The following is a 14,093-nucleotide window of genomic DNA, read 5'->3' on the forward strand; positions in this document are numbered from 1 at the left end:
GATGCTTTTTTTTTTTCAATCTTAGCAACTTTTAAGATGAATGGACTTCAACTCCCAGAATTCCCTAACTAGCCATACTGGCGAGGGAATTCCGGAAGTTGAAGTCCACACTGGCTGGGGAATACATGTTGCTGGGAATTCTGGGAGTTGAAGTCCGTGTTGGCTGGGCACTCCATGTAGATTGGTGAATCTCGTCCTATATTCCAGGGCGGGAGAGAAGCGCCCCTGTATTTGCCTCTTCTCCCGGTCCTTGTTGGTGCTGCACGCACCTTGGTCATTCGGGGAGACACGCAACTTTCTCTCCATCCTGAGACACTGGCCCGGCCAGGCTGTAGCCAATACTCCGTGTTGTAATGGGCTCCAAGAGGACGAGGGGACGCCCTCTCCCCCATTGTGGAATGCACTAAATTTAAGTGTGCTGCGCAAGGTGCTGCAAGAGCAACGAGCAGGCCATGGAGGTTGCAAGAGCTGTGGCGTCAGCCGCAGCCGAACCACTGTCTCAGGGCAGAGCGCAAGTTGCACGTCTCCCTGAGCGACCGAGGTGCATGCAGTACCAACAAGGGCGGGAGGAAGAACAGGGGCACTTCTGCTCTAGAATATGGAGCGAGAATCCATCCACCACTGTCGCCCTTATCTTCACAGGCGAGTAATGACTGGGAGGGGAGGGCAAGGGGCGTGGCCAGCCAGTGGTGGGTTTAGCCAACAGGGAACTACAGCAGGGGGACAAAAGAGCCGCAAGCGCTCTGGAGCCGGGGGGTTGCCGACACCCGATATTGTCATATGACCATCGAAGGGAGATGTTGTAACTTCAGAACTGGGTCGTAAATCCATTTTTTGGAGGGGGGTCTGTTGTAATATCAAATGGTCACTAAGTGATACGTCATAAGTCGAAGGCTATCTGTAATAAAATAACATTAAACGTACCAGCATGGAAGGGAAGTTACCCACAGGGGAAAAAATTAGATTGCTTGCACATAGTTGCACGCAATCTTGTAGCATTCTATTTTTTGAAAAATATAATTAGATTTTCTGCCTTTCGGTTCGCGGCCTCCCAGCCAGCCAGCTCTCCCCCCCCCCCCCCCCCAGATGAGTTCCAGAGCCAAGCCAGGGCTTCAAAATACAGGATAAATGATAAATTAATTTACTGAAAGAACTGGTCCTCTCTTTTTTTCATTCTAGTACGGTGTCTAAAAAAAAAAAAAAAAACACAGGAAGAAGAACAAATATCCCCTGTCCTCCTCCTGAAGTTGTAATATTTCATGGGGCCTCAGCAACTCCGACTGGAATTTATTAGCCAAAACAGTGTAAAAAAAAAAAGTAGCCCAGGCCCACAGATATTCCGTTAGGGATGACCAATATAAGGAAATCACACCTACAGCATTAAAAAAATAAATAATATTACAGCGTTTAAAACAAAACAAAAAATGCCTGGGAAAAGTAACTGCTAAATCTAATTGGCTTCTTCTCTCCCATTCCTGCAAAATGGGCACCGTTTGACTTTTGCTGTGAACCAGGCAGCTTGGTTCCCTTGCTTGAGTCATCTTTGTCTGAAACGGTACTATAGGGTTTCCTGACTGAGCAGGGGATTGGACTAGAAGACCTCTAAGGTCCCTTCCAACTCTTGTTATTGCAATTCTAATTCTAATCTCAATAAGTTTCCATTCAGAAAACTACTCAAAACGAGTGAATCGGATTGTTAAGTAGGTACACAGCGCAGAATTCCTGCAGGTGGACTGACACGCAACCCATCCTCCCCAGCCAGAACGGGATAGGATAGGGTGGGGAATGGGGCAAAACCACATGTTAAGCGAGACATTTGTTAATTGAGTTTTGCCTCACTTTATGATTTTTCTTGCCACAGTTGTTAAGTGAATCACTTTTTCATAAATATGAAAAAGTTTGCCAAGCATTTGAACTTTTATCTTATGTATCTATCTATCTATCTATCTATCCATCCATCCTCTATCCATTCAACCATCCATCCTCTATTGGTCTTTTCTTTCTTTTCTTTCTTTCTCTTTCTTTCTTTCTTTCTTTCTTTCTTTCTTCTTTCTTTCTTTTTCTTCCTTCCTTCCTTTTTTCTTTCTTTCTTTCTTTCTTCCTTCTTTCTTTCTCTTTCTTTCTTCCTTCCTCCCTCCCTCCTTCCTTCTTTCTTTTCCTTTATTTCTTTCTCTCTCTCTTTCCTTCTTTCCTTTTCTTTCTTCAATCCATCCATCAATCCAGAAAATTTATATGGTTGCCCACACTCTCCCGGGGACTCTGGGCAGTTAAAACCCGGTATAAAAATTCCTCCCCAAAATACAATAACCTCCCCCCCGAACCCCTGGCTAATAAGCTACTTGATGGGCTCCATCCCACCCTGGATTCCCTGGAGGGTACATGTTGCCGGGCTCTACGGGAAGTTGGAGTTTCTTCTTTAATCCCAACTTTATAGAGATGACAGGAAGGCTGATCTCCCCGCTCCCCCCCCCCCGCTTCCGCTGCGGGAGGTGGATTACATCTATTTCTAGCTCAGCAACAACCTCACGGAGGGGGGGGGGGCAGGGAATCCCCTCCCACTGTTGATGGGTCGCGGTTCCTGCTTGTTAACTGCCCAAAGCGATTGACAAGGTGGCGTTTTCTTCATAGACTATTAAGAGAGAACCCCCAAACGAAGCTTTAAAACGTGCTATTAACCATCTACTCAGCCATTCTCGGAGATGCATGCCGATGATAATATTCCTGCTTCGCCATTAACCTACGCAATGGCTGCAGGCGTTGCCAATTTCTGCAAAAAAAAAAACCCAAAACCCCAGCTCTAAACGTCCGCCTAATGAGAGCCACGAGATCAACTGTCCATATTAATCACTCACCAGTTTAATTAAGGTAAACCGGTTTGTCAGAAGGAAAGAAAGCCACGGGGGCGGGGGACAGAGAGATGCAGTCAGATATCTCTCCATCTTTTGCTAACATTGGCTGGCAGTCGCTGGCTGTATTTTTGTGCATCGCTCCTCGAAAATGCAAGATCGGATCGTTCGTACGCAGGTACAGAACGTTTGCTGCTTTTAGACTTAAAATTCATTCTGTTTTCTCCACACGCCCGTGAGTCGGGACTGGAGAGAAACCCAAACCAATTCACAAATACCGTGTTTCCCCGAAAATAAGACAGGGTCTTATTTTCTTTTGACCCCCGAAATAAGCGCTTGGCCTTATTTTCGGGGAGGTCTTGTGCTCAAAAGCCCAATTGATCTTATTATCCGGGGAGGTCTTATTTTGGGGAAAACAGGGTATAAAAACATACAGAAACAAATATGGTTGTGACGTTATTACCAGGAATTGGTTGCTAGCTATGATCGCACAAAAGTTCCTACGGCAAGGATAGGCAGAAGCAGACCTGAAGCTGGCCTGACTGAGGCCATTTTGGGACTTCAGCGCTGACACGCGGGAGGAAGAGGGCTAGGGAGGGGAGGAGGAAATAGAGATAGTTGGGGCTTTGTAGCCAAAACAAAATGCTTTCTCGTGGAAACCAAGGATATTCCTGCAGGTGCTCGGAAGGAGGGGACTGGAGTCACCTAGCAACTGGACAGTATCCTGATTGGACCGTGTGACTGATTGTTTTGAGAAAGTGACAAACTTTTACTTTTAATTAGGTGAAAACCGCAGGAATATTCAGAATCAGTTTTCATTAGCCTGTGCCAATACGACATAGCCAATAAATCTATTCTTCAAGGAATATACTTGCCTCAGAGTTATGTTTGCTAACTCTGAGGCAAGTATATTCTTGGAAGCTTTCAGATTTGGGTTTTCCCGGATGTGCCAATATGGCATCTCTCATAAAATGGAACTTGGAGGAACTTCAAGCCTCGGAGTCTTCTTTCATTGGGGGTGTTACTTGGAACCCCGACATTGTGCTTAGGACTTATTAATGGGGGAGAGAGGATTAAACCAGGGGTCCAATCCTCTCCCCCTTGCCTCCCAAAGCCTTTCTCCTCTCTGTTTTCCTCCTTTGACAAATAAACGGCTTTCGTGAAGTCCGTTTCATTGGGAGAAGAAACACACACACACACACACACACACACACACCTGGTTTGCTTCATATCAATAGTTAAGATTTGGCTATCACTAAGTGTTGTATCTTTTTATTCTTAATGAATGTATTTTATTCTCCTTATGTGCACTGAGAACATATGCACCAGAGACAAATTCCTTGTGTGTCCAATCACATTTGGCCAATAAAGAATTCTATCCTATTCTATTCTTATTCTATTCCATTCCATATTCTATTCTATTCCATTCCATTCCATATTCTATTCTATTCTATTCTATTCTTTCCTGACAGTCAGAACAATGAATCAGTGGAACAGAATTTGCCTCCAGAAGCTGTGAATGCCCCAACACTGGAAGTCTTTAAGAAGATGCTGGATAGCTATTTGTCTGAAACGGTATAGGGTTTCCTGCCTAGGCAGTGGGTTGGACTAGAAGACCTCCAAGGTCCCTTCCAACTCTACTATTGTATTGTATTATTCTATTCTATTCTTATTCCATTCCATATTCTATTCTATTCTATTCCATTCCATTCCTTATTCTATTCTACTCTACTCCACTCCATTTCTTTGAGCTCCAAACCCTGCTTAGTGGTGGAAGAAAATTAGCCATATTAGAAAAATGGATACTGCACCACTGTCTGCCATAGAGGCTTCGAGGGAGTGTCCCCGATCTCCACAATTACACAGACAACACAAAGGCACAATCTTTACTGACTGTCTCTTCCGAGAAGCCACCTGGGGAAGTGTGAGGAAAGAGAGAGGGAGGGAGGGAGGGAGAAGCAGGAGTATCCAAAGTGCAGCTGCCTCTTTGCTGTCCAGATGTCTACCTGTGATGGACGAGGGGCTGCTAAGCTGTCACAGCCCACTGCCAGATGCAGGTAAAATGACGGAAGCCACCACAGCTCTGTATTTAGAGATAGCTGGGAATCCCAAAGTCAAGCCTGACTTCAGCTGCCAGATGTTGGCATCTGTGGGACGTTCCCCCCTTTCTCTGTTTGATAGGTGCAGATGGGCAGACGCGCCGTCGGAGTGCTGAGCAGGCAAGCAGCAGCCACTTCCTAAAGAAGGTTTTTTTAAAACAACAACACCCCAACGCCCCCATACTTCAAGACTGGAAGAGCTAATGAGCCATGCTGGCGCAGTGATTGGAGTGCAGTACTGCAGGCTACTTCTGCTGGCTGCCGGCTGCCTGCAATTTGGCAGTTCAAATCTCACCAGGCTCAAGGTTGACTCAGCCTTCCATCCTTCCAAGGTGGGTAAAATGAGGACCCATATTGTTGGGGGCAAAATGATGACTTTGTAAACTGCTTAGAGAGGGCTGTAAAGCACTGTGAAGTGGTATATAAGTCTAAGTACTAATGCTATTGCAGGCTAACTCTGCCCATTGCCAGGAGTTCGATCCTGACCGGCTCAAGGTTGACTCAGCCTTCCATCCTTCCGGGTTGGGTAAAATGAGGACCCAGATGGTTGGGGGCAACATTCTAACTCTGTAAACTGCTTAGAGAGGACTGTAAAGCACTGTTAAGCGGTATATAAGTCTAAGTGCTAATGCTATTGCTATGTTTAGTCAACGGTTGGGACCTGCGTGCCTGAAATCTATGTCGGAAATCCCTAAGCAAACAGGCGGCAACACTCGGGAACTGAAGGTGTTTTGATTCAGACAGTTGTTCTCTTCGCTCTGAGTTTTAATTTGGATTAACCTCGGCACCCTTGCTCCCTGGAGGAGGGATCAGACAGCTGTGACACTTCTCAAGTCTGAAGCCGGGGAACAGCAAATTAAAAGTGTGTTCGGGGCAGAGGGCACAATATGATTCAAAGTCCCCCAACATTGTGAAACTTCGCCAGCTCAGTTATCTCAGCGATCGATTGCCTGTCTGTTTATTGATTGACACGATCTCCTTTAAGGCAGGGATGGCAAACCCGTGACACACTTGTCAAAGGGGGGGGGGGATACCGCAATGTTTTGGGTGACACACCAGCATTCACCAACAACCAGCCACAATTATTCTGAACTAGCTGGATACCCGTGCTCCGCTACGAAATAAGCCGAGGAGTACCTAGTAACGCTTTTCAGTTCATTCGCATGTGAGTCTAAGGAGAACATCTGAATGCGCTTTTAGAGATATTTTCCCCTACTCACGCCTGGCTATGCAGTAGAGGACAGATAATTAGAACTGCAGAAAAAAACAATGGCTACCAACCTGCCTTCCATCGAGGACCTGTACACTGCACGAGTCTAAAAAGAGGGCTGTGAAAATATTTACAGACCCCTTGCATCCTGGACATAAATTGTTTCAACTCCCACCCTCAAAACGACGCTATAGAGTACTGCATACCAAGATAACTAGACACAAGAACAGTTTTCTCCCCAATGCCATCACTCTGCTAAACAACTAATCCCCACAACACAGTCAAATTATTTACTAAGTCTGCATTACTATTATTCTTCTCTTCCTTCCTAGTATCTATCTCTTCCCACTTAGGACTATAACCAAGTTGCTTGTATCTTTACATTTTCTATTGCTTTATTTGTTCCTAGTATGATTTGATTGCTTATTAGTAACTTATGACTATCACTAAGTTTTGTATCTTATGATTCTTGATGAATGCATTTTTATTTATTCTATTCTATTCTATTCTATTCTGTAATTTTATTCTATTCTATGTTCAGGTGGCTTTCCTTCAACACTCTCAAGTGGGACTCACCTGATGATAAAAGTCATCGTCATCAAAGATCTCCTCGTCCAGGTCTTTAAGGTGGACATTTGACATCGTTGGAGGAAGCGTCTCCTGGAAGACCGAGAAAGAAAAGAGACTTCTGTGAGGACCGTTTCACCTCCAATCTAGAACGCTTGTTCTTAAACTGGGTGTGTGTGTGTGTGTGTGTAGTAATCTGGGCATACCCTGGGGGCAGTGGAGCCATTTGCATTTGCTTGTTTGTGAGTCAAGGATGGAGTTTGAAAATGCCACTGCCAAAACTTGTGTAAAACAACAGTTCCTGGGGGTTTGGGAATGAACATAATGTAATTGGGTCCAACGGTTTAAGAACTACTGATCTAGATTCACAGTGGCTTTTATAGATAGCAATAGCACCTACATACCGCTTCAGAGTGCTTTACAGCCCTCTCTAAGCGGTTTACAGAGTCAGCCTCTTGACCCCAATAATCTGGGTCCTCATTTTACCCACCTCGGAAGGATGGAAGGCTGAGTCAACCTTGAGCTGGTTAGGATTGAACTCCTGGCAGTGGGCAGAGTTAGACTGCAAGAGCAATAGCACTTAAGACTTATATACCGCTTCAGAGTGCTTTACAGCCCTCTCTAAGCGGTTTACAGAGTCAGCCTCTTGGCCCCAACCATCTGGGTTCTCATTTTACCGACCTCGGAAGGATGGAAGGCTGAGTCAACCTTGAGCTGGTTAGGATTGAACTCCTGGCAGTGGGCAGAGTTAGACTGCAAGAGCAATAGCACTTAAGACTTATATACCGCTTCAGAGTGCTTTACAGCCCTCTTTAAGCGGTTTACAGAGTCAGCCTCTTGGCCCCAACCATCTGGGTTCTCATTTTACTGACCTCGGAAGGATGGAAGGCTGAGTCAACCTTGAGCTGGTTAGGATTGAACTCCTGGCAGTGGGCAGAGTTAGACTGCAAGAGCAATAGCACTTAAGACTTATATACTGCTTCACAGTGCTTTACAGCCCTCTCTAAGCGGTTTACAGAGTCAGCCTCTTGGCCCCAACCATCTGGGTTCTCATTTTACTGACCTCGGAAGGATGGAAGGCTGAGTCAACCTTGAGCCTGGTGAGAATTGAACTGCTGAACTGCTGGCAGCCGGCAGTCAGCAGAAGTAGCCTGCAGTATTGCAGTATGTAAATCTAAGCGCTATTGCTATCTGAAGTTTTGTTTGCCAGTCAGTGGTGGTAGTCAGTCATTCTGGTTTCCTCCATTTAACCGGCCAGGCCAAGATGTGTAACCCAAAGAAAAACAATGTGTAGTTTAGACATTGAAGGAATGTCTCCTTACCATCTTCTATACCAGGGGTCAACAACTTTTCAGACCTCAGGGACCACTAAATTCATAACTTTAAATCCCACGGGCCACTAATATGGTCTGCCTAATGACCGGCTGGGTGGGCATGGCTAAGTGGGCATGTAACTGGTGGGCATGGCCAACTCGATGTCACTCATGTCAAGGGGCAGCCATTACTCGCCCCTCCCCTGCCAGCCACTTCTCGCCTGCCCGCCCGGGCTCCTTAGGGCCCCAACAGGAAGCCGTTGTTGGAGCTAAGCAGCCGCCATGAGAAAGAGTTGGCAAAACAGCTCAGTTCAAATTGGATCTGACTAAGGAGGAGGCTCAGCAGTGAGTAGACCTCACTGAGGACTAGGAGCATAGGCTTTCCAAGCAGAGGGAAGACCCGCGGGAGTGCAAGGCTAAGTACCGGTGCCTGGAGGCTCGGCAGCCTGAGATGGTCAGCCAGGCCCAGGCCATGATGCAGTCCCACTGGAAGGAGGCCCTCCAGCCTTCACCCAAAGCCCCACACCAGGAGGCTGAAGCAGACCCCAAGTCGGAATTTCTGCCACCCTCCATCCCACACAAAAGGACCCCGAAGGGGGAGACTTTCTGCAGCAACACAAACATTTATTGCATGTATCCAGCCATGGGCTGTAGTTTAAGGACCCCTGATTTAGTGCAATATAAAAAATGCAAATTATTTTTCTGCTGACCACCAGTGGTCCAGGGACCACCAGTTGGTGACCACTGTTCTATACTACTGAAGATCTTGTGACACTCTGAATATATAAAATCTATTATTACCGAAGTTTTGTGGGGTTCACACTCTTCTTGCACGTGCAATAATACATTTGCTCGCGTTTAAGGTACCACAAGCGTCAGATTCCACGCTACAAGTCAGGAACAAGTAAGCAGGAATTACACAGATTTTATTCAATGCTCCTCTGGGATCAACAGAGAATCTTGGGCAGCCTAAGAGGAATTTCCTACCCTTCTTTCTGTTGAGTTCCTTAAGATGGAGATGCTTAAACACATTGAAATGCTTCTTCCCAGCTTTCCCTCCACCTAGGCTGAGTTGTTATTTAAGAGATAAAAGCAGAATCTCTTTGGATAATTTACCGTATTTTTCAGACTATAAGACGCACCTTTTTCCCTCAAAAAAGAGGCTGAAAATCTGGGTGCGCCTTATACACTGAATACAGCATTTTTTGCCTCCCCAAACCCCACCCCCTTCACCAAAATGGCCGTGCATAGCCTTTGGGAGGCTTATAGAGTGCTCCTGGGGGCTGGGGAGGGCAGAAATGAGTGAAAAACAGAGTTTTTTGCTCAATTTTGCCCCCCCCCCCAACCCCCAGGAGCACTCTATAAGCCTCCTAAAGGCTATGCATGCCCTTTTTTGACATAAAAACGGGCTCGTTTTTGCAACAAATGGGCCATTTTTTGCTCGTTTTTTGGGGGGGGGCGGTCCCACCCCCCAGGAGCATTCTACAACCCTCCTAAAGGCTATGTGTGCCCTTTTTTTTTTGAAAAAAAAACGGGCCCATTTTCATGAAAAACGGGCCATTTTTGGGAGGTCTGCAGAGTGTAAAAACTTTTTTTAAAATTTGGCTCTTCAAAATATTGGTGCGTCTTATATTCTGAAAAATACGGTAATTTTTCTTCTCGGCTTTCTCTTCATCTGGACTGAATTGCTGTTTATTGAGATAAGCTGCCAACAGGTTCACTTTCTTTTCTTCTCTTCTTTTTGGACTGTCTACTCTTACTTCCTTTTCTAACCTCGCCCCAACTCTCTCGCAGGCCTTGCTATTTGTTGCTCCAGAAATCTAAGAATATGCAAAAAAACCCGCTGTTGAAATACCATGAAATCTCCCCCATTTCAAAAGGTTTGCTACTGCCTTGAACTTTAAATGAGCTGTTTCGAGCATCTCGGGGCGTGCTTTGACTTCAAAACCGAGAGGAGCTTCTGCACACACACACACAATTCATCTATAATATATGTACACTCAAATGGGCACTGAAGGCAGGGCTGTCCCCTTTCATACGGGCATTCTTTATGGAGTGAGAAGGTCCGGGAAGACTATCATCCATCAAAAAAGTCTTTGCACAGCTCAAAGCAAACAAGCCCTTGGTTTTCAAATCAGATGATAGCTTATAAACGTGACATATTACTCTAGTTATCCAGGATTTGAAAGGGGGCGGAGGGAAGCCCACCGCGCATGCAAAACAGGACTGTTCACAAGATGCGGCTCTTCAAACAGGCACCTCACCCGGCTGCACTGAACAGCCGTTTACCATAAAGGAAACTGGTAATGCCGCTGTCGGGCCTGGAAGCCATCTTTTGCATTGGGCCTTCAGGCCTGCTACAGTTAATGCTGTGGGAAAGAGTAGAGTAGAGTAGAGTAGAGTAGAGTAGAGTAGAGAGTAGAGTAGAGTAGTGTGGAGCAGAGCAGAGCAGAATAAGAGAAGAGAATAGAATAGGATAGGATAGAATAGAATGTTGGAATATAGAATAGAGTAGAGTAGAATAAGAGGATAGAATAGGATAGAATAGAATAAGAGGATAGGATAGGTTAGGATAGAATAGGATAGCAGATTTGGAAGGGACCTTGGAGGTCTTCTAGTCCAGCCCCCTCTTAAGGAAGAAACCCTACACCACTTCAGACAAATGGTTATCCAACATCTTCTTAGAAACTTCCAGTGTTGGAGCATTCACAACTTCTGGAGGCAACTTGTTCTACTGATTAATTGTTCTCACTGTCAGGAAACTTCTCCTTAGTTCCAGCTTGGATCTCTTCTTGATTATTTTCCACCCATTGCTTCTTGTCCTACCCTCAAGACCAAGGATCAGTTGTAACTTGCTTTTTTTGGTGGCACTGTCGTAACTTCAAACAGCTGTTAAATGAATGGCCGTAAGTTGAGGACTAACTGAAATTTGTTGTGATCGGCTCCCCCCCCCCAAACCCCCACATCAATTTCTTCCAAATAAGAGAGTCAATTTGTCCCCCCTGCTTGGTCCAATCTGCGTCATTACTTACCGTCTCATCCAGTTCGGTTTCTGGAAGCAGCTCAGCAGCCGACGTGGTTTTTCCCAGGACCCTGTATGCTGACCTCTTGGTCTGTGTCCGCCGGAGTAACCTCTCTTTGTCCATCAGAATGTGATCTACTTGAGTCAAGAGGGATCGCTCAAAGGCACCAAAACCCTGGAAGGGGAATCAAGCGATGTCAAGGAAAGCAGGAAAAAAAAACCTGTAGTTTCTCCCAGCTACAGCCCCCCCCCCACTTGTCTTCCTTTATCAGCCAATGAGCAGAATATCTCACCTGCCATTATTTTCTTTCTTTCTTTTGCACACTGATAACATTGTTTGCTTTTGGGAGGGTTTGCTTTTACTTTTACTCAATCCTCCAGGTCATGGCTGTCCCAAAGGTGCTATATTTTTTTTTTCCAGAGGCAACTGGACTTTCTTGCTTTTTCTTGGAAGATGTTTCGCTTCCCATTCAAGAAGCTTCTTCAGCTCTGACTGGAAGAAGCTCCTGGTCAGCCTCTATATCGCTTTGCTTGCCTATCGGCTGCCGTAGTAACGGGGAGGGAGGGGGGTTCGGTATTTGGGAGGGGAAATCGATCTCGGGAGGAGGAGGGAGTTTTGTTCTCACCATCTTCTACGCATGCTGAAGGGTCCTGTTTAGGTCTGGTCAAGGTCAACCGTCTCTGCATACCAGATGGATGAAGCCACCTGAAGATGCAGCCCCACATGACACCCTTGGGGGCTGGAGATTGGACATTCGGCTTGGGGCTGTTGGGGGGAGGGGAGGGATTTGGGATAGGTACAATTTCGCGCCTTTAGTTTCAGATCTTGCTTTACTGTCGCTGCTTTCACTTCATATTCAGTAAAAGTACCTTTCTCTAAAACCAATGGAGTTGGGGGTTTCCTTTCTTGAATTTTGAAAGAGGCACGTTTTGACACTCCTTGGATAAGAAGTGAAACGGCCTCAAAGAAAAACCAGAAAATCCAGTTGCCTCTTGGGAAAAAAAGCACCTTTGGGTTTTACTTGAAAAGTTTTCTTCAAGGTGATCCTATTCATCCATCCATCCATCCGCTTTATTTGTATAAATCAAGGGTCCCAACCTCTGGGCTGAAAACCACTACTGGCCTATTGGCCACCGAGCTACGTGAGTAGCTCAACTCGCGAGAACCTAGTGGTGAGTATCGTGGGCATTCATGACACATTCACATGAGTGTCGCAGTTTCGTGGGTGCTTGTGGCCGCCCTTGCACGAGCGTCTTTGCGAATGCTTGCAGCTCCACTTGCACGAGCAACAGGAGCACGTACCTGCGCCTGCCCCTCCCACAAAACCATCCCCTCTTTCCCAATTCCCTCCATTGGACTACCAACTCAGGTTGGGGAACTCTGGTATAAATACTGTATTTTTCAGAGTATAAGAGACCCCCCCCCCAAGGGTGAAAATCTGGGTGCATCTTATACACTGAATACAGCATTTTTGGCCTCCCGAAACCCCGCCCCCCTTTGCAAAAACGCAAAGGATTTCGGAGGCCTGCAAAGTGCTCCTGGGGCCTGGGGAGGGCAAAAACAAATGGAAAACAGGCCGTTTTTTGCCCAATTTGCCCCCCCCCGGCCACACTCTACAAGCCTCCCAAAGCCTATGCATGTCCTGTTTTTTGCAAAGAATGGGCCCATATTTGCAAAAAAAATGGGCCGTTTTTTCCTCAACCCCCCCCCCCCCCCGGAGCATTTTGCAGGCATCTCAAACTCTCTGCACCCTTTTTCATAAAAAATGAGGCATGCACACGGTTTGGGAGGCCTGCAGAGTGCAAAAACTTTTTTTTAATTTACCTCTTCAAAATCTTGGTGTGTCTTATACTCTGTGCGTCTTATAGTCCGAAAAATTTGGCAATTCAAGGTGGCAATCATACCTCTTTCCTCCTCCAATTTTCCCCACAACAACAGCCCTGTGAGGCGGGTTGGGCTTAGAAAGCGTGACTAGCCCAAAGTCACCCGTCCGACTTTCATGCCAAAGGTGAGACTAGAATTCACAGTTCCCTGGCGATTGGCCCAAAGGCACCCAGTCGGTTTTCATGCCAAGGCAAGGGCACAATTCAACACAACCTGGTGATTAGCTCAAAGTCATCCAGCCGGCTTTTATGCCTGCGGCAGAACTAGAACTCACAGGCTCCTAGTGACTGGGCGAAAGTCACCTGGCTAGTTTTTATACTGAAGGTGGGACCAGAACTCAGAGTCTCCTGCTGGATTGGCCCAAAGTCACCCAGACAGCTTTTGTGCCTATGGTGGGGACTAGAACTCACAGGCACCAGGCTTCTTGCTGGTGAATTCATACCATGTGTCCCTCCTCAGCACCCTTATAAAAAGAAGAAAATACTTGCCTTTCCCAGTTTGCCAGAAGCCAGTTTGGTCCTGTCATGCCACTTCTGTAGAGTATTGTTTCTGTACACCCGAAACTCAGCAAACCGCTTAGACGCGAATTCGGGGTAGTCCTCCATCTCCAGCTTCCGTTTGAGCGGCCTCTGCACAACTCTCTTCTCTTCCTCGGCTTCATCGCTGCCACTTGAGATCTCTTCGTCACTGACAATGAAGATGGTGGCGTAATTAGTCTACAGAGCTGTCGAAGCGTCTCCTGATAGCTTTCTTTCATACGGCTTTAGCACCAAACCTGGTTAGGCACAGGCAACCTAAAAGCAAGGCTGTCAAACTGAAGCTATGCATGGAAACTAATCAAGGAGAGTTTGTTTGTTTGTTTTTGTTTTATTGGATTTATATACAATACAATACAATAGTAGAGTTGGAAGGGACCTTGGAGGTCTTCTAGTCCAACCCCCTGCCTAGGCAGGAAACCCTATACCGTTTCAGACAAATGGCTATCCAACATCTTCTTAAAGACTTCCAGTGTTGGGGCATTCACAACTTCTGGAGGCAACTTCTGTTCCACTGATTAATTGTTCTCACTGTCAGGAAGTTTCTCCTCAGTTCTAAGTTGCTTCTTTCCTTGATTAGTTTCCACCCATTGCTTCTTGTTCTACCCTCAGGTG

General features: G+C 46.2%; 1 protein-coding gene across 1 annotated transcript in view; it reads right to left on the minus strand.

The window, feature by feature from the left end:
• Nucleotides 1-14,093, minus strand: part of AATF (apoptosis antagonizing transcription factor) — a 134,783-nt gene that overhangs the window by 48,200 nt on the left and 72,490 nt on the right. The window contains exons 6-8 of the mRNA XM_081945446.1: nucleotides 13,431-13,629; nucleotides 11,068-11,232; nucleotides 6,732-6,815 (exon numbers count right to left, since the gene is read on the minus strand). Of these exons, the coding sequence (XP_081801572.1) occupies nucleotides 6,732-6,815; nucleotides 11,068-11,232; nucleotides 13,431-13,629 (448 nt within the window). The remainder of the gene's footprint in view (nucleotides 1-6,731; nucleotides 6,816-11,067; nucleotides 11,233-13,430; nucleotides 13,630-14,093) is intronic.

This window comes from Natrix helvetica, assembly GCF_964273705.1.
Source record: "Natrix helvetica genome assembly, chromosome: 2".
NCBI lineage: Eukaryota > Metazoa > Chordata > Lepidosauria > Squamata > Natricidae > Natrix > Natrix helvetica.